Source organism: Mytilus trossulus, chromosome 12 (genome assembly GCF_036588685.1).
Source record: "Mytilus trossulus isolate FHL-02 chromosome 12, PNRI_Mtr1.1.1.hap1, whole genome shotgun sequence".
Classification (NCBI taxonomy): domain Eukaryota; kingdom Metazoa; phylum Mollusca; class Bivalvia; order Mytilida; family Mytilidae; genus Mytilus; species Mytilus trossulus.
The window spans coordinates 3179404-3205402 of NC_086384.1; the positions used below are offsets into that span (position 1 = coordinate 3179404).

The 25999-nt window shown below is 31.5% G+C and overlaps 1 protein-coding gene across 2 annotated transcripts; it reads right to left on the bottom strand.

Annotated features, from left to right (window-relative positions):
- Positions 1-189: 189 nt before the first annotated feature.
- On the bottom strand, positions 190-25292 carry LOC134693771 (cytochrome P450 4F6-like). 2 transcript variants are annotated; one of them, XM_063554678.1, is made up of 12 exons: positions 25218-25292; positions 22231-22407; positions 18193-18340; positions 16406-16587; positions 15462-15586; positions 11558-11620; positions 10421-10544; positions 9622-9769; positions 8490-8619; positions 7670-7948; positions 2843-2908; positions 190-1381 (listed from the first exon to the last, which is right to left on the bottom strand). In XM_063554678.1, exons 2-12 carry the CDS (start codon positions 22399-22401, stop codon positions 1279-1281), a joined length of 1539 nt encoding a protein of 512 aa, XP_063410748.1. In that variant the 5' UTR covers positions 22402-22407; positions 25218-25292; the 3' UTR covers positions 190-1278. The 2 variants fall into 2 exon arrangements, with proteins under 2 accessions (XP_063410748.1, XP_063410749.1); XM_063554679.1 differs by lacking the exon at positions 25218-25292 and adding an exon at positions 24486-24563.
- Positions 25293-25999: the final 707 nt, after the last annotated feature.

Sequence of the window (25999 nt, forward strand, 5' to 3'; positions counted from 1 at the left end):
CCATTTCTATTCTCAATTTTATCAATGAAAACAATGGAAAATCGTATCCCTCGGAGCAATCTGCTCTTTGATTGTAAAACTTAATGACAACGGACACCAGACGCCAAGTGGTGAGCAAAGCTCTCTTGGCTCTTTGGGCCAGGTGAGCTAAAAATGAAATGAGTCACAACAAAACTCAATATTAAGTATAGATTATTTTTATTTGGTTTTGCATAGAAATTAAATGGAGGGTTTTTCTTTTCTTTTCCAAGAACAACATATAATTAAACAAATAAATCCTGGAAAAGTGATTACAAAATCATAGGAAAATTATGAACAATGTCCTTAGCTTGATAAAGTCAAGACATTGTTGAGAATTCCACTTTAATTAAACATAACAACAATTATACTATTATTTATAATATCATTTGTAAATTTATTTAATTTTAAGTCTGTGTTAATAACAATAATCAATGAAAGACAATTTGGTACACAATGTTTAAAATTAATTCTAATAAAAGCTGATTTTTTTCAACCACTTACTTTCCTCACAATAAAACATTATCACAATAATCACACTCATAATTCATTCAATTCTATGATTACTTTACAGTTGTAGCAAACTGACACACAATTAAGTCATAATGTATACTTTTAATATGCAAACTGATTGTTGCAAGTCCAAAAATAGATAATTACTTGATAACTATATATAAGCTAGAATGCCCTTCTAACCTCAAGACACCCTATTCACAACACTCTGATCAACACACAATATACAATTTAAAAAAAATAATGTTTGTCAAATTTTTCTCTACAATACAACCAAATATCACAATTATTTATGTCAAGTGACTCCCTACCAACCCCATGCACTCCTTTTACAATCTGACAGAAAATATGGCTGTCTAATATATACTCTGATAAGTTAAACTACTGTGGATTCATTATTATTCATTGGATACCAATTTTCGTAGATTTCGTGGGTACAGGTGAACCACAAAATTAAATGTACAATGAATAACAAATTTTCTATAGGCTTGTACGCAGGTTTCGGCAAAACCATGAAATCAAATATCCACGAACAAGTCAGTTTTCCCCAATCTACGAAAATTGATACCCACGAAAATAAATGGCACAAAATAAACAAATTCAAATTGGTCACATATTATAAAAAATGATTAAAAAACAAATACAAACAATCATAACAAATGAATGTGAAAAATAAACAAATCACAATAAATCATAATTTCAGTAGTAAATACCAGGCAACAACAAACTACAATGTATTTCAGATCTTTAAGACCTTGGATGTGCTAACAGTTTTATTCCATTTTCAGCTCTCATTACAACTCCTATCTTTTTCTTCACCAGACAGTCTGGATCTGGTTGAAAAGTAAACCTTAAAAACACAATAGCAAGTTGTAAAATTTATCATACCTAAAACACAAAAGAGGTGCACAATAGCATTGTATGATAATGATTCTTAGACAGTTTCTAATATTACGACTAGTGACTTAATTATAAGTAGAAGTGGATACAAATGTATACTATAATGAGCAGATATGTCTAGTCCATGCCATCCCCAAAATAAAATTAAAACAACATAATAGTTTGAAGAAACGAAATAGGAAGTGTACAAGTGCATCTTGCACGAAGATTCTGTGTATAAAATAGTGTAACAGAAGGACATTATTTTGACCTAAAGAAGTGTACCTTAGTTAGCGCCTGTCCCAAGTCAGGAGCCTGTAATTCAGTGGTTGTCATTTGTTTATGTGTTACATATTTGTTTTTTGTTCATTTTTTACATAAATAAGGCAGTTAGTTTTCTCCCTTGAATTGTTTTACATTGTCTTATCAGGGCCTTTTATAGCTGACTATATGCGGTATGGGCTTCGCTCAATGTTGAAGGCCGTAAGGTACCCTATAATTGTTAATGTTTGTGTCATGTTAGTCTTTTGTGGATAGTTGTCTCATTGGCAATCATACCACATCTTCTTTTTTATATTAGCAGCATCCCTAGAATTTAACATTTTTGTGAAAGTTATCTCCCCATGAAAAATATACAGATTTTTTCATCACTGAAAAAGTAAATCATGAAACTTTGTTACATTTTTTTAAAGAGTTTTTGAGCTTGAAATATCATTAACATCTAACTATTGTTGAAGACTAAACTTTGACTTCTCTATGTATTTTGGTAACTTGAATTATTGGGATGCTGCTGTATTTTTGTGTATGGTACATCTCTTTCTAACTTGTATATGTTACCAAATTATAAAACATTATAGCAACAAATATTAGATTGTGGCTTCATACATTCTCAGTTAGTTGCTCCATTTAACCTTGTAAATCTGTTTTAAAGAAGAATGTATGACAACTGGGTATAGATGCATATTAGTTTCTCCATAGGCGGAAATGGTAATGTTTTCTTCTGTTGCTCTGTGAGTCCATATTGTTAACTTGGATATGTGTGATGGCTTGTTTCGAAGCTGAGACTTTTTGACATATGTGGTTAAATTTTCGGGTTATGAAGTGAGATTACTTTTTCCGTAAATTAGCAAACCCCGAGTATCCTTTTGTGATGCGGCCTTTATGATAAAAAAATCACATTTTTAACATAATAAGTTCTTTGAAAATTTAATACTTTGAACACATTTAATAGCTCCATAGATTTTACACATTTATTCTGTGTTCCCCTTCTTTCTAAATTAACTCAAATGGTTAAGTTCAGTCACTTGTTTATCAATGAAAAGTGTCAAATATCACTACACAGAGAATTTTTGTTTACACATGACTTTTAAATTCCTCATATCAAGGCGCATTAGGGATGTTGTCCCAATTGGGACTTCTATTGTATACTTACTTTTGAAGAAGTCTGGCAAGTACAACCTTTTGTTCATTCATGGCAAAATGTTGACCAATACAATTTCTGAAAATAATATATCATTCGTGTATAAGTTAAAATATTCTTTATTGAAAATTATCTAGATATAATTGGTACTATTTATTTTCACACTTTTATTCTTAGTGTTAAGACTTTTCTTGCCTCCTTTTTTGTGATAGCATTTTTCAATAATCTATCCCTGCTGATAAAGTGATATAAAAGGAAATTAATGTTAACATATTCTACTGAGGATTGATCTATTTTTATGGGTACCAATTTTCCTGGATTGCAGAATACTTTCCTTTTTGTGGATAAATGATTATGTGGTTTTGCAAAAGTCTGCATACAACCTGCACATAATAGTCAGTTGGTTCAAATCTAAAAACATAATGTATGCATTATACAGACCTTTGAAGAACTCATGTGATGGTTGTAGAAATATTATAATTTTTAACTAATATTATAACATGTAATGAATAATTTGAGCAGAAAAAGAGAAATTTTGTTACTGCCCTTCAAGTAAATTTCATATAACAAATTATTAGTTTGTTGTTTGAATTGTTTTACATTTGTTATTTTGCGGCCTTTTATAGCTGACTAAGCGGTATGGGCTTTGCTCATTTTTGAAGGACGTACGTTGACCTATAGTTGTTAATTTCTGTGTCACTTGGTCTCTTGTGGAGAGTTGTCTCATTCATACCTGCAAACTTTTGAAAATGCCCATGGGGGTTTTAGTGTAGGATTAAATAGTGTCCTCCATGAAATTATGTCCCATGAACAAAATTTCACAGATATGATCTATGAAATTTGGTCCAGGACATAATTGTATTATAAAATATTGTCAACCTCTATGTAAAAGTGTCCCTTAACAAGAGATTCTATTGTGACCTTCGTTGGACATTTTTTCATAGTGAAATCAGGTCCATATAATATTGCATAAAAGTCTTGTGACATTTTTGTTCACATCTGTGTTGTCTTTATTTAAATTTCAATTATGATTTAACTAATTGATTAAAACATTTCAATGATTTCTAAATTATTTCCCTTCTATAGGGACAGAAAACTAGAGGCTCTAAAGAGCCTGTGTCGCTCACCTTGGTCTATGTGAATATTAAACAAAGGAAGCAGATTGAAAATTGACTACAAAGTTCAATAACTCCTACAGGGGTCAATTGACCATTTCGTTCATGTTGACTTATTTGTAGATCTTACTTTGCTGAAAATTATTGCTGTTTATAGTTTACCTATATCTATAATAATATTCAATATAATAACCAAAAACAGCAAAATGTCCTTAAAATTACCAATTCAGGGGCCGCAACCCAAAAACAGGTTGTCCAATTCATCTGAAAATTTCAGGGCAGATAGATCTTGACCTGATTAACAATTTTACTTCATGTCAGATTTTCTCTAAATTATTTGGTTTTTGAGTTATAAGCCAAAAACTGCATTTTACCCCTATGTTCTATTTTTAGCCGTGGCGGCCATCTTGGTTTGATGGCCAGGTCACCGGACACATTTCTTAAACAAGAAACCCCAAAGATGATTGTGGCCAAGTTTGGATCAATTTGGCACAGCAGTTTCAGAGAAGAAGATTTTAGTAAAAGATATATAAAATTTACGAAAAATGGTTAAAAATTGACTTTAAAGGGCAATAACTCCTAAAGAGGTCAACTGACCATTTTGGTCATGTTGACTTATTTGTAACTCTGACCTTGCTGAACATTATTGCTGTTTACAGTTTACCTATATCTATAATAATATTCAATATAATAACCAAAAACAGCAAAATTTCCTTAAAATTAACAATTCAGGGGCCGCAACCCAAAAACAGGTTGTCCAATTCATCTGAAAATTTCAGGGCAGATAGATCTTGACCTGATTAACAATTTTACTTCATGTCAGATTTTCTCTAAATTATTTGGTTTTTGAGTTATAAGCCAAAAACTGCATTTTACCCCTATGTTCTATTTATAGCCATGGCGGTCATCTTGGTTAGTTGGCGTGGTCACCGGACACAATTTTTAAACTAGATACCCCAATGATGATTGTGGCCAAGTTTCAAATAATTTGGTCCAGCAGTTTCAGAGGAGAAGATTTTTCTAAAAGATTACTAAGATTTACGAAAAATGGTTAAAAATTGACTATAAAGGGCAATAACTCCTAAAGTGGTCAACTGATCATTTTGGTCATGTTGACTTATTTGTAGATCTTACTTTGCTGAACATTATTGCTTCTTTACAGTTTATCTCTATCTAAAATAATATTCAAGATAATAACCAAAAACAACAAAATTTCCTTAAAATTACCAATTCAGGGGCAGCAACCTAACAACGGAATGTCAGATTCATCTGAAAATCTCAGAGCAGATAGATCTTAACCTGATTAACAATATTACCCCATGTCAGATTTGCCCTAAATGCTTTGGTTTTTGAGTTATAAGCCAAAAACTGCATTTTACCCCTATGTTCTATTTATAGCCATGGCGGCCATCTTGGTTAGTTGGCGGGGTCACCGGACACAATTTTTAAACTAGATACCCCAATGATGATTGTGGCCGAGTTTGGTTAAATTTGGCCTAGTAGTTTCAGAGGAGAAGATTTTTGTAAAAGTTAACGCAGGACAACGCCGGACGACGCCGGAAGCCAAGTGATGAGAAAAGCTCACTTGGCCCTTCGGGCCAGGTGAGCTAAAAATAGCTACACTATGAAATAAGCAATAGAAATCTATGAATTGTTTTAACATCTTTGAATTATCCTTTTTAACAAGATCAATAATGTCAGGAATAATATTTATAAATGCTTGATTGAAATTATGATTGAATTACAAGTTTTAATGTTTGCTCTTGTGTTTTTTGTCAACATGTATATAATACATTTCATTGTTTTTAATTTGAAACTGCTTTGCCTTCCTTCTAAATGATCTCTTATCATTATTATCAAATTATGGAGGGTATTGGCCATCAGACACATAATTATACAGCTGTTTATATTCATCACTTTTCATTTTTGTTCACATCTTTGTTGTCTTTATTAAAATTTCAATTATGATTTAACTAATTGATTAAAACATTTCAATGATTTCTAAATTATTTCCCTTCTATAGGGACAGAAAAAAATAGCTACACTATGAAATATTGTCCTTTCTGACATATTTTTATAAAACATCCATGAAATTATGTGCAAGTACTAGGGACAATTTTTCACTAAGGGAGACACTATTTTATGGTTAACAAATGTGATATTTTGTCCCATGAACAAAATTTCACAGCTGAACTGTGAAATAATGTTCTAGAGGACACAATTTCATGGGACACTTTTTTGGCTTACATTAGCGCGTGACAACAATTTCAAAGTTTAAAATTCTTTGCGATGACTATTTTGCGTGTGCTGTTTTATAGTCTAGAAAAAGTGTCATATTTGCATGATTTGTAAGATGAGCTTACATCCCTTTTTTAAAGTTTATTTGCATGATTCTAGTTATTATATCAGCAGAAAATATGAACATGTAGCTGTAAGACCAGGAATTACTTTCATGTGTAAGGATACTAAATAGTTGTTGACTTTTCCAATTTAAAATTATACACAAAGAAGGACCGTTATCAGGTTGGGAACAACACATAGGGATCCCCCCTCAATGTTAGGACATTAAAAACCACTTTTAATGTACAAATGAGCACACATTCATATGCATATTATTTGAAGAAACTTTTCCCAAAGAACTATACATATTATGACCTATCTGGTATTATATGGTCAACACATGTCCAAGAATTTTGATATGTTTTTGGCCTTATATCTTCTTTATTATTCAAAATAATAGGACTCTTCATTTAGAAAAGCTGTTCCAAATATAATGTCAGAATTTCCCATTTTAAAGTTAATAAATCTACATTTTTCTATTTTATTTTTTACAAGAGTGACCCCTTGACTAAGGGTAGTCCCTCATTTAAGGGATTCCTCATGTTGATGTGGGTGTGGGGGTCCATGTGAAAAATAATGAATAGTACATTATACTTTAAATGATTGAATACATAAATGAAATTATGTTACAGCAAGTGTATATGTAATGTCAATAAATTAGTGAATAAACTACTATTTATTATATTCATGGTAGTACTGCATCATTGAAGTTTGTCAATCAGCTATGCTTTTATTCTTATTCTGTGTAAGAACCTCCTTACAGTTGAAAAATCATTTGCCATGTTCACGTTTTTACATCAACAAACAGAGGAATACAACACAAGTTCAATATCTAGCATGTTAAAACAATCTTGAGAGAAAACGTTTTTGTTTGGCTGATTTATTTGATCATGAGATCACACAATTTGATTGGCTGAACACGATTTTCCTCCATTAGACACAGTTCAAAATCGGGAACAACAATATTTTTCGTGTATATTTTCACCAAATCGTGTTTTAGAGGGTTTTTCAGGAACACGATCGTGCAATCGTGACTAAGGGTCAAAATCGTGTAGTACACGCCTAAATCGTGAAAGTTGGCAGGTATGCTCATTTGGCAATCATACCACATCTCCTTTTTTTATATTGACCCAGTGTATTAACAGCAATAAACAGCACACTTACAAGTACTGTATAAAAGAAATATCGTGTGAAGTTATTATTGTGATTTTGGTAGACTGGACAAAGATGTGGTTTAATTATTGGGATTTCAGGAAAGTATCAGATATCAGAATGAGAGTTCTTATTATGGGAGTCAGTCACATTATTCTCAATGATAAAATCCTCACAATAATTTCTATATTCATGCCTGTTCTATTATTCAAATTTTAAAAGTAATACCTACCTTGGCCCTGCTGAAAAAGGAATAAAAGCATACGAATCTCGGTCAGCTGAGTTTTCAGGTAAAAATCGTTCAGGCATGAAATCATGTGGATTTTCCCACACAGTGTCATTGTGATGGAGATTATATATCTGTAATGCTAACGTTGTATTGGCAGGGATTGTAACGCCATCTATGATCATCTCCTTGGTGGTGACACGAGATATAAAACCAACAGGACAATGCAGTCTCATTCCTTCCTTGATACAAAGGGTTAATGATTCTAGTTTTGGTAAGTCCTCCCTACAAAAAGATATTTTTTTGCTTTACTTTCTACAGTTTGTCATAAGAAAAAAGTCCTTTCTTTACTAATTTTTCCCTAGCTTTTTGGCCTGCAAATTTATAATACATGCAAGTACCAACTCAATAATTTACCACAATGCTTGTCTATATAAACACAAAATTTCATGTTAATACTATTGTAGCATTTGTATGCACTTCATATAGCCAAATAAGAAATATGTGTGAAAATATGCAAATTTCATCCTTTTTTGTAGAAAAATTAGAATTTTGCAACCTTTGACATAAAATCTCTATAAATATTAACAATATTAAAAATATAATACACCTTAAAATTTCCTCATACTTAACAATTATTTTTAATTAGGGCATTTTACCCTTCCAAAATTGTTCTTGATTGGAAAAATATAAAATCATACTTTATGTTTTCAAGGAATCTATTTTCATATGATCCTTGCAAATATTGTTTCCTTTAGGTTTTGTGTTATGATACAGTCACTGATTCAAACAAAAATACACTGAATGCATTCTCTATATAACTTACGATTCAATTTCAGAAGATTTTTTAGCTTTCAATAAATGATCTATTTCTTCCTGTATTTTTTTCTGCCATTTAGGATGTTGTGAGATAGAATACAAAGTCCAGCACATAGAACTGGTTGTTGTATCATGTCCTGTAAGATATTAGCACATACAATTATGGTTATTAGTGGGGTAATCATTGCTCCATGGATTTCCGAATTTGTGGTTCAAGGCTTTAAATATGTAAAATGAAAAGTATATGTCAATGAGCAGCCATTAAAAAAAAACAAAAAAAACACATGTACACTCAAACTATTGCAGCAGTATATTTAGGCCAAATTTCAAAGTTAAAAATGGAATGACTCATAGAAAACAAGAATGTGTCCTCAGTACATGGATGCCCCATCTGCAGTATAATTTTCTATGTTCAGTGGACCGTGAAAATGGGTGAAATTCTCTAATTTGTCATTAAAATAAGAAAGATCATTTCATAGGGAACATGTATACTATTTTCAAGTTGATTGGACTTCAACTTCATCAAAAACTACCTCTACCAAAAACTTTAACCTAAAGAGGGACGAACAAACGGACATACGGACGAACAGATGGAGGAACAGACAGACGGACGCCCAGACCAGAAAACATAATGCCCATAAATGGGGCGTAAAAATTGAATGATAGCTTCCTGTGGATATGCAGATCTACATTTCAGAGGAGTTGTGATAACAAGAACAGAACCAATAAATAGACTGACTGACAGATTGGTCAAAAACATTATACCATATGCAACTTTGTATGGGGTATTAAAATGAAAAATATCTGTCATAACATGATTTTATTTTGTAGGAGATAATAGATGAAATATGACTTTGATAAGACCCTGCCTGCAATGTTATTTGAATAATGGTAAAATACTTTATGCAATGCAAATAAATAACATTGTGGTCAGTGTACATACGTCATACTTTTGTGAAATGGGATTGTCTGATCTATTTATTTAATCTAACCACATGGTATTTTATTTATGGAGAGCACATTGGGAAAATTTTAACAAAAGTATTATGCATCTGTTTTGGAAAATCTGCACCTAATTAAAGTCTGCTCTAAATTAATTCTTAAAAAATCAACATCCTTTTTATCTGTAGCTTAATTACCTTCAAATAGGAAAGTATCAACCTCATTTCTGATCTCTAAGGGAGTTAATCCTTCACCATTTTCATCTTTCGCTGTAATCAATATATCCAGAAAATCTAAATATCTCGTTCTTTTACCCGTGTCTTTGTTAGGTAATCCTTCGACTTCCTGTAAATACACAGTTAAAAACATTATCACATATAGATGAACAAAATAATATTCAGAAATATACCAAATTTAGCTGGTTTATTATGATAAACCAGAACTTGAACATGGTTTATTATATGATTATAATGATGTCACATAGGCAAACAAGTTTGTATTGTATATTTTTATTTTGTATTAAAATCAAATAAATGTTTTGTGTCTGTATATTAAAGAAGGGGGCATTAAGACAAATATTCTATGGCTGTTTCTGTCTGTTAGTCAGTCTTTTTCTTTCTATCAACTGTTCCTTAGTTCAATAACAGGTAAGAGTTTTGATTTTAACAAAATTTGCATTAAGATGTAATCACCTTAAAATAAAACATGTTCATTATGATGTGCAATCCAAAAATATATATCCAAAATTATGGTTTACCGTAAATGTAAAAGTTTGGTTCTATGTGGTTAAAATTTTGGTTCAAGGTACTTAACCGTGACATTGAAGCCACATGAACTTTAAACTTAGAAGACATGTTCCTTATTTTATGAACTTTTATCAAAGAAACTAACTGTGTCAGCTCAGATCTATGGAATCATGATGTTTATTGGTTATTTTTTGTGTCGTTGATTTACACCTTACATCTTCATTTATTTATGATACATAGCACTACAAACCAGTGTTTTTCTCCTTTTCTCAATAATTTCTTCAGCAACAGTGTGCACATAATCACAAGCTTTTCTAAATTCCCTGCCCTTTTTTGTTAGGTAGAAAATGAAGTCTGGAAACAAAACTGGGTTTCTGCAATCATAAATATAGAATAAACTAGATGTGTCAAAGTCACACGAATGGCCCAATCTCAAAAAGTTGAAAAATCTGCAATTTCAATAACACATGTGGACACAAACATGATGGAAGTCTCACATATCAAGAATCAGCTCAAAATCTGGAGGCGTATAGAAAAATGTCTGTATAACTGTGATTTTCAACAATTCTCAAAGATGTAAACCCCTTATTTTGGCATAAATAGACGGAGGGGAACGAAACTTAAACTTGATCTGTAACTCATCATCGTTAGCTCACATTCCGAAAAATCAGCCAAATATTCGAAAGCATTTTAAAAAATAGTCCGTATAACTGTGATTTTTAACAATTTATCAAAGTGCAAACCCGTAGTTTTGGCAAAAATAAGCAGAGCAAAAAAAAATTAAATTTGATCTGTAACTCATCATTGTTAACTCACATACCAAAAATCAGCCCAATATCTGAAAGCGTTTAGAAAAAAACTCTGTATAATGGTTTGTTGCGGAAAGACGGAATGAAATATAAAAATACATAAAAGACAACTATTGATCAATTGTTACCTGTAAAAATTCAACAGCAATTATTATATTCAGAACTCTCACTTGAAATCAATAAAACTTTATAACTTTATAATTTATAATATACCAATCAGCTAAGGAAATAATTAACATTAACCTGTGTGAGGGACATGTTTATTTTGCTGTAATTCTATTTATCACTCATGGATTGTCATTCCAAAACCATCTTCTGTAACATATGTTCTTAATTGATAATGAAAGAACAATCTTAAATTTGATATCAAATTCAGTTCAAGCTGTTTTAAGTTGTGTATAAACATATAAATACTCTTTAAAAAAACTCATCAAATAGAAATTGAAATGTTGGAAAAGATAAATACTTTATTTTTCATCATCGTCAATACTGAAAGTTATCTCCCTTTGATATCAATACAAAAACAGACATATCTTATATTAATGAACCCTAGTTTTTATCATTAACTATTTACTTACAAAGATCTATCCACCCAAATTTCACTCAATGTTTCCACAGCACAAACATATGGATGGCTTTCTCTAAAATAATAAAACATCCAAATTTATCTCCCTTTAATAGGTATTTGTAGATTCAAATTTATCTCCCTTTGTTAGGTATTTCTACACAAATAAATAAAAGGTAAAAAAAAACTAGAATAGTGATCTCCAAGGAAAATTCAAAACAGATAATCCCTTATCAAATGGCAAAATTGAAAACTCAAAGATATCAAACAAATGGATAACAACTGTCACATTTCTGACTTGGTACTGGCATTTCTTTTATGCAGAAAATGGTGGATTAAACCTAGTTTTATCACTAGCTAAACCTCTCACCTGTTTGAAAGTTTCATGAAATTCCAGATTATTCTCGTTTTTATCCTATGGTTGTCAATCTAAATCCTTTTATTGCTTTTGTATTTATTAATGAAATTGTAAGCGTTTTTATATAGGAATTTAACTATAGCATTTTTTAGAAAGTATTGTGTTTGCTATATATTATAAAATGATTACTTCAAACTTCATCTATTTCATAAACCTCAAAACTTCACTTCATACATACATGAACATTGTGTCACTGGTTATGTCGACCTGTTGAACTTTATCATCATGAATCCCTTAATTATTTTGACTCCAATTGAATATAGCTTTATAAAAAGTGTTTGCTGTTTGTCTTCTGACCTATTCTAGACTTAAGGTTTTTCTATGTTGTGATGTTATGCTATTGTTTCGGGAAAAAGGGAGAAGGTTTAGATCCATTAAAACGTTTAATCCCGCTGCAAATGTTTGCACCTGTCCTAAGTCAGGAATCTGATGTACAGTAGTTGTCGTTTGTTTATGTACATGTAATATATACATGTTTCTCGTTTTGTTTATATAGATTAGACCGTTGGTTTTCCCGTTTGAATGGTTTTACACTAGTAATTTTGGGGCCCTTTATAGCTTGTTGTTTGGTGTGAGCCAAGGCTCTGTGTTGAAGGCCGTACTTTAACCTATAATGGTTTACTTTTTAAATTGTTATTTGGATGGAGAGTTGTCTCATTGGCACTCACACCACATCTTCCTATATCTATTTAATTTATATTTGTTTCAAGGTGCAGTTTATGGGAGTTAAAAGATGGATGAAATAAAGTTACCAGTTTAAACAAAATGCAAGTGCTAAAAATCATTGCATTTTACATGTCCAGTCCAAATACATACAAAAATTTGCTTATTTTAAACAAGATCTTTGTCCAACTTTTAATAAATTTTGTGCTAATTAGATAAATGATCACATTATATTGTCCTACAGCTATACTCAGTTGGTAATTGCATTAAAAACAAAACTTAATTGGATTCCTATCTGTCAATTCAAAGTATACAAAAATCACAACATTAACAAAAGATTATAATTAAGGGTTAAAGAAAAGTTCAACTTGAATATATTACAGTTATTATCAAATATTTATGTACATCTTTAAATTGTGAATATATGTACAATATCTTTTAATAAGACCAGAAACATATAATTGTATTATATGTCTCTTTTTAGGCTATTGATGACTTTTCAATACTGTAACAGTTAAGTTTTTACTGAAGCATACAGACAAATTGTCATGCTTTATCCCCAAAAAAGTAAATCAAACTATCTTTAACATGTTTAATATAAATTGAATAAGAATAACAAAAAGTTTCCTTTAATGACCATAAACACACAGTTTAAGATTTTTATTATACGACCGCAAATTTTGAACAAATTTTCGTCGTATATTGCTATCACGTTTGCGTCGTCGTCTGCGTCGTCGTCCGAATACTTTTAGTTTTCTCACTCTAACTTTAGTAAAAGTGAATAGAAATCTATGAAATTTTAACACAAGGTTTATGACTATAAAAGGAAGGCTGGTATTGATTTTGGGAGTTTTGGTCCCAACATTTTAGGAATTAGGGGCCAAAAAGGGCCCAAATAAGCATTTTCTTGGTTTTCGCACTATAACTTTAGTTTAAGTTAATAGAAATCTATGAAATTTTGACACAAGGTTTATGACCGTAAAAGAAAGGTTGGGATTGATTTTGGGAGTTTTGGTTTCAACAGTTTAGGAATTAGGGGCCAAAAAAGGGCCCAAATAAGCATTATTCTTGGTTTTCGCACAATAACTTTAGTTAAAGTAAATAGAAATCAATGAAATTTAAACACAATGTTTATGACCACAAAAGGAAGGTTGGTATTAATTTTGGGAGTTTCGGTCCCAACAGTTTAGGAATTAGGGGCCAAAAAGGGACCCAATTAAGCTTTTTTCTTGGTTTTCGCACCATAGCGTTAGTATAAGTAAATAGAAATCTATGAAATTTAAACACAAGGTTTATGACTATAAAAGGAAGGTTGGTATTGATTTTGGGAGTTTTGGTCCCAACAGTTAAGGAAAAAGGGGCCCAAAGGGTCCAAAATTAAACTTTGTTTAATTTCATCAAAATTGAATAATTGGGGTTCTTTAATATGCCGAATCTAACTGTGTATGTAGATTCCCATTTTGGTCCCATTTTCAAATTGGTCTACATTAAGGTCCAAAGGGTCCAAAATTAAACTTAGTTTGATTTTAACAAAAATTGAAACCTTGGGGTTCTTTGATATGCTGAATCTAAAAATGTACTTAGATTTTTGATTATTGGCCCAATTTTCAAGTTGGCCCAAATCGAGGTCCAAAATTAAACATTGTTTGATTTCATAAAAAATTGAATAATTGGGGTTCTTTGATATGCCAAATCTAACTGTGTATGTAGATTCCTAATTTTTGGTCCAGTTTTAAAATTGGTCTAAATTAAAGTGCAAAGGGTCCAAAATTAAACTAAGTTTGATTTTAACAAAAATTAAATTCTTGGGCCTCTTTGATATGCTGAATCTAAACATGTACTTAGATTTTTGATTATGGGCCCAGTTTTTAAGTTGGTCCAAATCAGGATCTAAAATTATTATATTAAGTATTGTGCAATAGCAAGTCTTTTCAATTGCACAGTATTGTGCAATGGCAAGAAATATCTAATTTCACAATATTGTGAAATAGCAATTTTTTTTTTAATTAAGAGTTATCTTTCTTTGTCCAGTATAGTAAGCTAGAAATATCTGCAAGATTTTTTTTTAATTGGAGTTATCTTTCTTTGTCCAGAATCAACTTAAATCTTTGTTATATACAATATACAATGTATATTCACTTTTTACTACCAACTGATAAATTTAAATAATCTTTACCATTCAGTGATAACAAGCAGTTTTTTTACATCTTAATATTTTATGATGTATTTAAATGAGTAGTAATTGTTGCAAACTCCATTAGAATATTTTAATTGAAATTAGTTTTGGAATAAGGGAAAGGGGGATGTGATTAAAAAATTGGGTTCAATTTTTCTCATTTGAAATTTCATAAATAAAAAGAAAATTTCTTCAAACATTTTTTTGAGAGGATTAATATTCAACAGCATAGTGAATTGCTCTAAGAGAAAACAAAAATTTTAAGTTCATTTGAATACATTCATTCTGTGTCAGAAACCTATGCTGTGTCAACTATTTAATCACAATCCAAATTTAGAGCGGAATCCAGCCGTTCAGGGTTCAACCTCTGCGGTCGTATAAAGCTACGCCCTGCGGAGCATCTGGTTTTTATTGTAATCAGAATGTAATCATAAAGTAATCAGGATTACAGGGTATTTTGAAAAGTAATTGATTAAATTAAATTACATGTAATCAGATTTTTGGCTGATTAATGATTACAATGATTACTTGAACAATTGTAATCAATTACAGCTGATTAACGATTACAATTACAGTTACCCCAACTCTGACAGGAAATGCTGGGGACAGCAAAATTTCTATCACATGAATTTCAGGTAAATTTTTAATAAGATATCTTACCCCAGTGTCTGACAGTTACTCTCATAAGAAAAGGCACATCTCAGTATGATATCTAAGGAGCATAGACCTATGTTAGAGAACAATTCAAATGACTTGTTAGCTCTAGATCGGTCTTCTATCTTTTCCTACAAAATGATTTAAAAAATCATTAAAAAAAAAGTTATTAAAAAAAGGCAGGTTCTACTCATCACTGATAATCTGCAAAACATTAACAGCCATTGACACATTTAATAACCTTAACTTGTATTTGTGCATAAAATAGTTTTACAATCTTTTTAAGCAAATGAAATAAAAACAAGAATAGACTTTAAAGTGTACTGAAAGTCATTGTATGCAATGCACAAAATCTAGGAGAATGCAGGTAATTTATTTTTCTTTATCTTCAGGGGGGCAAAATCTTTCCTATATTATAATTGGCTAAAGTCATGTGGGTAAATTCCAGAAGAGTTGAAAAATATGTTGGTCTGTGGACTGTTAGATTGTTTACTAGCAAAAATCCAGATCTGTCTGCTCTGTGTGTTAGTCTCCTACAACAGCACAGTCTACATCACATTATTATGTTTATGTCTTTAATCTATATGCATTCAATTTGCCATATATCCACTCATCTGTAATACTTATCTTTAATGCTGTTTTTTTATTGTATAATGTAAATATACTGCTGGAAAGAAGATGATTACCTCCAGAATACTGTAAATTCAGAAATTATTGCGAGGTTTTAATTATTGTGAAAAATGCGACAGAGTGGTAAAAGCAATAATTTAAACTCACATTTTGAAATATTTTATATGAATTAAACAGGATATTTTTCAAAATTGTCAAATTAAAATTGCATTTAAGTCTAAACTGACTAAATCACAATAATTTCTGAATTAACAGTATATGATGCTTTATATATTTTCACTCAAAGTACATGTGTTACACTTTTGTATACAAATATTTACCAACAGTATATCTGTTGCTCTATTGTAAACTTTGATGTATGGTTGAAGTATATCAAAATGGAAAGCTGGTGTCAGTAGTCGTCTGTTTCTGGCCCAACGCTCCCCATTGGCAATCAGTAAACCTTCTCCTAACCAGTCCACACCCATTATATACACTGTACCTAGGCCTCTTGGTTTAGGTTCTAAAACACAACAAAATAAGGTAAAAACTAAAATGACAGATGTGCATTACTTAAATCATCAAAAAAGTTAAATCCACAAATTAATGAGAAAGATATATATTGTTATTTCTACGATATGAGGGCAATAAGAAGTACAACAATAGTTTAGGCACACAAGTATAATTCCAAACAGTTACATCGTGTACGTGTATAACGTCATCAGTATCAGTGCTTATCTATGGAGCGCATCATAAACATATACATATCATTACAAGATAGATCAATAAACCTTTGTGTCAATATTTTTTGTAATCTATTATTTATGCATTCACAACTTGGCTAGAATCAAATCATTTAGAGCTCACGCAAGCTCTTTTCCTATCCTAAATGTTGTTGGGCTGCTGTTTCACTGACATTCACACCACAACTTCTTCATCTTGCTACAACCATAACTAATTATTCAAGTATAAGCTAGTTAAGTCAACAAGTATCTAATAGGATTTACTTCCTTTAATTTATTCCTAATACAAATAGTGCAAAGATGGATAAACTATATACAAAAAGCTAGAAGGTGTAACACCACTAATTCGGGCCCGGCCAGAAAGCACATACCAGAAAGTAGTACATATTTAACACAAAATAGTTCCTACGCATGGACATAACTTTCAAAATATTTAGAATATTTTATCAATTTTGGTATCAAATGAAAGCTGCATGACTGGTGATCATTGTAGAACAATTTTTGACAGATAAATGTGAATAATAAAAAAATGGCATGACATTTAAAAAGGAGGGTACATTTTGCCTTTTTGTCAGATCGGAAGTACCTGTTTTGGTACATCCGAAGTTCTGGGAACCAGTTCTTTCTTATATGCAATGTAAGGTATGTTGAATTTTTCAGTACAGGACACCAGAAGGTGTTGCTTTGACATGCAATGATTGCCACTTTATTTGAACTTAAAATAAAAGAGGTGTTCCTGCTTGAAACGGAGGAATTTAACATAGAAAGCAATGGGACCATGAATTAGTGGTGTACTTCCAGAAGAGATATTTCCTGAATATTAAAGAAATTATTTGCAAAGGTTAAAATATATATAACAATAGTTTTTTCAAAGCAAAAACATTGGTTTGAAGTGTACATTTATGGTTTTATGTGCCAGTTTAGCTTCCTTTAAAGTTAGCCTGTAATTTTTGACAAAATCTAGGTTTACAGTACTAGGAATTTAGAATCGTTGATCAGTACCCTATTAATGGCTAACAAGAACTGTACTTTCCACTAAGAAAAACACAAATTACCATGCTATCCCAATTAATAATATATAGTTTCAGGTCACCATGATACATGTAGTTTCCTTATACTTTTTGTTAAGAGATTTCTACTATTCTAAAGAATCATGTTAAAATTCTTAAATTAACAAAGGCTTAAGTTTTCATACCAAATACTAGTATTATAGAATTTTTTTTTACCTATGACAGAAACGCAAATTCTAGCAATTGATTATTGTTAATAAATAAAAAGCTGCTTACAATAAATGAATATACATCAAAATGTTCCCAGGAACTTTACAGCACTAGTTATGAAAAAAATAAAAGGCCTAAAAGTAAAGCAGATAGTAAATAACAAACCTGAAGTTTTAAGGATAGCTCGCATGGTATCAGGATGGTGCATAACAATGATAGGACGAATAAAACTTATCCACAAGCAATGAAGTTTGGGAAATCTGGAGACCCTCTCCATCTGAAATTTCAACCCCTCTTCATTGGGACCAGGGTACTGAAAAACATAAATAGTCAGGTAAATAAAGTGGAAAATTGGTCCATGTACATGAAAGTCTCCAAAAGGTAAGCAGACTGAGGAAGGCGATTACATGGTTCATGATATATTTGTACTGCAAATTCACAAATTATTGGGTGCATTTATTTATATTGTGATTTTGTCATTGTGGATGTAAATGATTTAAATTTAAGTGATATTGAGAATAATCTAGATTAATTCACATGAAAAGTTTCAAAATGTGAGTTTAAATTATAGGATAATAACCCTGTCACTTTTTTCACAATATTAAATACATAGCAATAACTTCTGAATTTACAGTGTACATGTATTAGCTGTTTGAGATCTTGTGAGATCTTGTGATAGCACAAACCTGAAGATTTTAGAATAGCTTTTAATGAATCTGGATGATGTAACACAACAACTGGGCGAATAAGACTTATCCATATACAATAAATTTTGGGAAAGTTTGCAACCCATTCCAACTGAAATTTTAATCCTTCTTCATTTGGACCTGGGTACTGAAAATATAAATCTGCAAATATTACTACTGAAAATGCAGGAGTTTTTATGTGCATTTATTATTGCGGTTTTAAAGAATAGAAAAAAATGTGAGATACATTATTGTAATTTTGGTAAATCTGAATGCAGATATGTGACCCGCCATGGCATTTGCAGGCTTATGGAGGTAGAACGTCATTGTTGGAAAAACTATAAACATGATAAATACCGAGATTCAATGGATTCGTGTTGTGAAGAAGAGATAAACACTTTCCTTGGCTTCTTTTTTGGGGACGCCGAACTATACATCATATAAAAGATTTGAAGAAGTTTTGTTTTATCGTTTGAAGTGAAAAATATTTGAATCTACATCTGAAATAGACACAAAAAAAAAATATTTCTGCATTATAAATTTCCTTTCATAAATGAAGTCTGAAATATATCGATAATAAATGCACCGTATCAAATGCATATAAGAGAACACCTACTTATCAAAGTCATATATCAAAACACTTGCATGTAAATGTAGTTATAAACTGTTACGCGTCACATACTATGTAAAGAGACATGCATAATCAATCTAAATTAAAAACTAGAGGCTCTAAAGAGCCTGTGTCGCTCACCTTGGTCTATGTGAATATTAAACATAGGAAGCAGATGGATTCATGACAAAATTATGTTTTTGGTGATGGTGATATGTTTGTACATCTTACTTTACTGAACATTCTTGCTGCTTACAATTATCACTATTTATAATAAACTTGGTCCAGTAGTTTCTGTGGAAAATGCAACCGGTAGTAAAAATCTACAAGTTTTATGAAAATTGTTAAAAATTGACTGTAAAGAAAAATAACTCCTTAGGGGTTCAATTGACCATTTTGGTCATGTTGACTTATTTGTAAATCTTACTATGCTGAACATTTTTGCTGTTTACAGATTAACTCTATCTATAATAATATTCAAGATAATAACCAAAAACAACAAAATTTTCTTAAAATTACCATTTCAGGGACAGCAACCCAACAACCGGTTCTCTGATTCATCTGAAAATTTCAGGGCAGATAGGACTTGACCTGATGAACAATTTTACCCCATGTCAGATTTGCTCTAAATGCTTTGGTTTTTGAGTTATAAGCTAAAAACTGCGTTTTACCCCTATGTTCTATTTTTAGCCATGGCGGCCATCTTGGTTGGTTTGGCGGGTCACACCACACATTTTTTAAACTAGATACCCCAAAGATGATTGTGGCCAAGTTTGGATTAAGTTGGCCCAACAGTTTCAGATGAGAAGATTTTTGTAAAAGATATATAAAATTTACGAAAAATGGTTAAAAATTGACTTTAAAGGGCAATAACTTCTAAAGGGGTCAACTGACCATTTTGGTCCTGATGACTTATTTGTAAATCTTACTTTGTTGAACATTATTGCTGTTTACAGTTTCTCTCTATCTATAATAATATTCAAGATAATAACCAAAAACAGCAAAATTTCCCTAAAATTACCAATTCAGGGGCAGCAACCCAACAACTGGTTGTCTGATTCATCTGAAAATTTCAGGGCAGATAGATCTTGACCTGATAAACAATTTTACCCCTTGTCAGATTTGCTCTAAATGCTTTGGTTTTTGAGTTATAAGCCAAAAACTGCATTTTACCCCTATGTTCTGTTTTTAGCCATGGCGGCCATCTTGTTTTGTTTGGCGGGTCACGCCACACATTTTTTAAACTAGATACCCCAATGATGATTGTGGCCAAGTGTGGTTTCATTTGGCCCAGTAGTTTCAGAGGAGAAGATTTTTCTAAAAGTTAACGACGACGGACAACGAACATGCAGAAAGTGAGTTCTTATTATAATTGTGCTGCATGATGTCCAGTATAAAAATGTCAATGTTAGTACGTTCTTTTTTGGTATAGCCTTGTTTCATTACTCATTTGACCAAAAACATTAGTAGGTTAAATGCTGTAAACCAAATCAGTTTTGTAGACATTTTATTTTTATGTTTGGTCTCTTTACTAGCCTCTATACATGATATATAGAAGGGTGATTTAAAGTCATGAGTTTCAAATTTACTTTACATGGTTATATAAGGAAAGATCTAAGTATTTTACAATTTATTTGCTTTTTTTCTACTCATGAAAGCCATGGAAATAAATAGACCACTTTTGAGTTTGTCCATCACTGAAGAAAAAAATGTCAATTATGCGCACCTATATGATGTCATTTACTAGATAGAGGGGATCACCCGTATCCCTGCCCTATTAACGTTCATGAAGCCTCTTAATGATAATCCAAGTTCAGGATAAACTAGAAATAGTATTTGTTCTGTAGGTACCTAATCACAATTCCCTTATGGTAGCAGTGCTGATTGTCAATTATAAGAATTTAATTTGCCCAATAATTTGTGCAATATAGGATTATAATTTTTTTCACTAATCGCTCAACAAATAAACTCAAGTGATGACACACCTAAACGCACCAATGATGTTCACTAAAACCAATTGACATGATTGACAGATTTGCATGGAAATCGAAAGTTGTCTATTGTTCACTAAAATTAGTTGGATCTACAGTACATCCCTTTGAAAAGATTTATGTTGTGGAGGTGACATTGCAACTGATTTTTCTGACCAGATTATATCAACCTTTTCATTTAACTATAGAACTCGAATAATTTTGAATGAATTAAAATGACTTACTGTTTTTGCAAATTCAGAGGATCTTATAATTATTATTCTTCAACCTTCATAGATGGTTTTGCTTATCATTGTATTCAATTTCTGTCCAATTAACTTTGGTTTCAATTTTTGATACTGGAATCTGATGTACAGTAGTTGTCGTTTGTCTATGTAATATATACGTGTTTCTCGTTTCTCGTTTTGTTTATATAGATTAGACCGTTGGTTTTCCCGTTTGAATGGTTTTACACTAGTAATTTTGGGGCCCTTTATAGCTTGTTGTTCGGTGTGAGCCAAGGCTCCGTGTTGAAGGCCGTACTTTAACCTATTATGGTTTAATTTTTAAATTGTTATTTGGATGGAGAGTTGTCTCATTGGCACTCACACCACATCTTCCTATATCTATTTGACTTTAAACTATAGAAAATTGTGTGAAACTAAGAACTTTGGACAGATGATGTTACACATATGAAATACTGTGGATTCATTTATTTTCATTGGTACCAATTTTAGAGGATTGAGTTAAACTTGCATTTTCATCTATATTAAATTCCAATAATTTGGCAAAATCTGCATACGTTCCTTGAGAAAATATAGAATAAGCTGATCATTTAAATTTGTGGTCCGCCTGGACCAAAGAAAATCCACGAAAGATGTTATTCAACAAATATGAATGAATCCACAGTACATGAAAGTCAACTGTAAAACTTTACCAGATGTACATGACCCCACAGCCAATGTTTCTTATGACTCTCTCCAGGCAAAGCATCATATACTGCTACCCACTTCCTGTGTGACAGAACTTTTTGTACCAGTTTTATCACTATGACAACAAGGCCAAGAACTCCAACAATGTTGGCTAAGACAGAAACTGTGACTGCCATGATTGGCTGTAAAATAAAATATTCAAAACATCATACATACATGACATACAGTGTTTAATTATGTGAATATAAATAGATATTAAAAACCATATATAATTTAAATGAGACAGCATATTATTTATCTTATTTTCATGTTCATGATGGTATGCTAAGCTAGACCAATACATGAACATGTCAATGAAATCAAATTACTGCTACTTAGTATCCTTTAAGTGTTGATAGATACATTTTGTATATAAGAAGATGTGTTATGAACATGATGAATGCCAATGAGACAACTCTCCATCCAAGCCACAATTTGTAAATGTCAACCATTATAGGTCAAAGTACAGTCTTGAACACAGAGCCTTGGCTCACAAGTACCGTAAGCTATAAAGGGCAACAAACTGACTAATTATGTAAAACTATTCAAACAGGTAAACAAACGGTCTAATCAACATAAAAAAGGGAAGACACTTATGAACCACATCAACCATACAACTACTGAACATCTGAGGTTCCTGACTGTATGTACATTTGTATAAGAGTATTCACGTGTAATGATTTCAAGAATACTCAAGTGATCATTTGATGCTTGATTAAGCATCATATTGAGGATTTAACTTCAGGTGTTGGTTCAAATAAACCAGGAAAAACAGAGTTTATAGTTTACAATATTTGTGGCAGTTGAACATATAGAAGAGGGGCTGTCGGAGGGGTCCTGGTCCAGAAATCCTGGGCTTAAAAACATGAAATCCCGAGGTCCTGAAGTTTAAGAAATTTAAATCCTGACATCCCAAATTTGAAAAAAGAATCCCCTGATCCCGAAAGGATCAATCCCAAAATCCCGAGCTTAAAAACAGCTGATACTGACGTCCCGAAAAAAGTTCTGCCCCCCTCATGAAATTGATATCATTCATATAAGTCATATCAACAACTGTAGCACAAAAAATCTCCATTAAGTGTATAATTATTTTAAAACAAAACTAATTATGTACATGTATATATATAAGTTAATGAACATTTCAAAGGTCACTATAAAATTAGATACCATCAACAAACAGTTGACTGCTTTCAGAAACGAAAATAGCTGATATACATGTGTGGCAGTTAGGATTATTATGTCATTATTATTTCCCTTGTTTAAAACTATAAATTTCATACTTCTTTAATATTGAATTACATGAAGTTTATTCAGTATATATTTGTTAAATTACATAGCTTTTCTTTTTGAATTCATTGGTCAAAGATATTTATTTTCATTGTAAAGTTTAATATTTGCATCGTCACAAACTCTTTGGTTACCTTCTTTGAGAAACTTATATACTGTGAATTCATTATTATTCATTGGATATCAATTTTCGTGGATTTCGTGGGAACAGGGTAACCACAAAATTAAATGTTCAACGAATAGCAAATTTGCTATAGGCTGATATGCAGATTTGAGCAAAACCACGAAATTGAATATCCACAAACATGTAAGATTTCCTTAATCCACGAAAATTGGTACCCACAAAAATAAATGAATCCACAGTATTTACACGATTTAATAGAACTTGTTTTAGATTATTATGTTGAATCAATTGAGGACTGAGCCAATCTTTCTAACCACCCTCTTGGTTAGTGCATCTGCTACATGTACATGCCTTCTTAATTTGGGTTAATTGAAGTAATTGAATGCTCCATTTCTACAAACGTTTGGCTTATCATGATAAAAGTAATGTACTTTGATTATTAAATTATATATTGTTTTCACTTTTAATGGTTTTCATTTACTAAGATATTTTATAGCGCTTTTAAATTTGGCATCAATTGTCTCCATATATATATATATCAGTTCACAAACCAGAACAAGCTGTGGTCCACATCACAGAATCTCCAGCAGAATTGCTTCTGCTACACATGTAGCTCAAATAATTATGACGTCTTAAAAGGCTATTATAATTTTTTTCTTTGACGCCTTACTTCGACGTCATAATGATGAAGACGCCATTTTCGGTTGGACTTTGAGAGCATATTTTGCTCTCAACTTTGAGACCCAATTTAGACATCAAATTTTCATTGAAGGCTAAAAAAAATGCATATATATATATAAAAATTCTTACCTTTTATGTGTTTGTTTGTGCAAAATATTTCCAATTAATCCCTACAGAACATGCAGAAGTAATAATATTTAAGTAACAATTCCATCCGAGGCGGGAACATGTCGACTACATTTTTTTAAACGTTTGTCTGATTTCTTTTTAGATTATAAAATCGAAGTAAGGTGTTAAAGAAAAAAAATATAATAGCCTTTCAAGACGTCATAACTATTTGGACTACTACACATGCATACATGTAGAAATGACATTTTAAATTCTTTGATATAATGTCACATCTTCTAAATGAGTCACTGAAGCAGATTATTAAAGAGTAAATTTAATTATTCAATCAAAAGATTCTTGTGGTGATTTATATTTAAAACACTATCATGACTATTTTGACTAATTTTTGTTGGTCATGTCCAGGATTTGTAATCTTGAACTTTCTTTTTAAACAAATCCTTGGTCATTTAATATTCTGTTCTTAGAAAACAAAACAAAGATGACCAGTTAAAGTATTGGGACCTTCAAGAAAAGGCTAACCTGCTAACCTTTCTGATTTTAGGGCCAAAGGTCCTGAAAAATTATCGTTCTAGATATTGACCCAATTCATGTAATGGATTTTCTTTATTTGAATGCATATGAGTTTAGGCTTTAACATTGGATAATTGACGTGTGCCACTTTTTGCGGGTGTGAAATAAAACTTTAACTGACATTGACTCACTACAACGACCTACATCATGTACAATGCATACCTTGTGCTGTGTATGATATCAAATTCGAAGGGGAAACATGTTGAAAGGGAGGGAAGCGACGTGTATTACCTGTTTACCTGTACTGCAACTCCCTCCTATGTCAGGAGAACCACCAATCATAGAATCGGTGTAAATTCACTCACACGGTTAAAATTCTCTGAATTGTGTTTAAAAGATAAAACTTTTAAAACTATAAAAGAGATATTAATTATCTCCTCTGGGGGATGTGACCCTATCAGTATCACCATTATTTACACTATTCTGGTACACACTAAAAGTCGTCCATCATCATTCACATATAAAAGTTGCTCAAGTTCTGTCATTTAAAAAAACGGTAAAATGTAAATACACTATATATACAAAAATCTTAACTATCTAATGGTAAGTCCCTTCTTTAATTTTCAGCTCGGTATTTTACACTTTTGGATTACTGTTCAATTAGTTTTGCCCGTTGCTGGAATAGTTTATGACACAGACCTCTCGGTAATGTTTCTATTCTATTGCGTGCGTTCTCATTTAAAAATCACTAGAACACACCCGCGAAATCGCGGGGAAATGGAGCGTATATTAACTGTAAAAAAAATAACTGGAGAAGTATCAAAAGTCAAAGGTACTTGGGGACTGGGCACATTTTTTTTGGCCCTCCCCCTTTTTTCCAAATACCGATTTTTATTCTTTCTGTTTTTCTGTTTACTATGAACATACTGTAATTACTATATAAAACGGTCACTGAAATATTAAAAGTCACCCGAGTAAACTATTGGAGTCTGATGACGGAAACA

What these genes read in the sequence shown, in the direction of transcription:
- LOC134693771 (XM_063554678.1), bottom strand. Translation starts at nt 22,401, where the DNA reads ATGGCAGTCACAGTTTCTGTCTTAGCCAACATTGTTGGAGTTCTTGGC. An exon ending in AGTAACTGTCAGACACTGGG is followed by an intron (nt 11,621 to 15,461) that starts GTAAGATATCTT and finishes TTATTATTTTAG; the next exon opens with AGAAAGCCATCCATATGTTT. An exon ending in AGAAAAGGAGAAAAACACTG is followed by an intron (nt 9,770 to 10,420) that starts GTTTGTAGTGCT and finishes GTGTATTTACAG; the next exon opens with GAAGTCGAAGGATTACCTAA.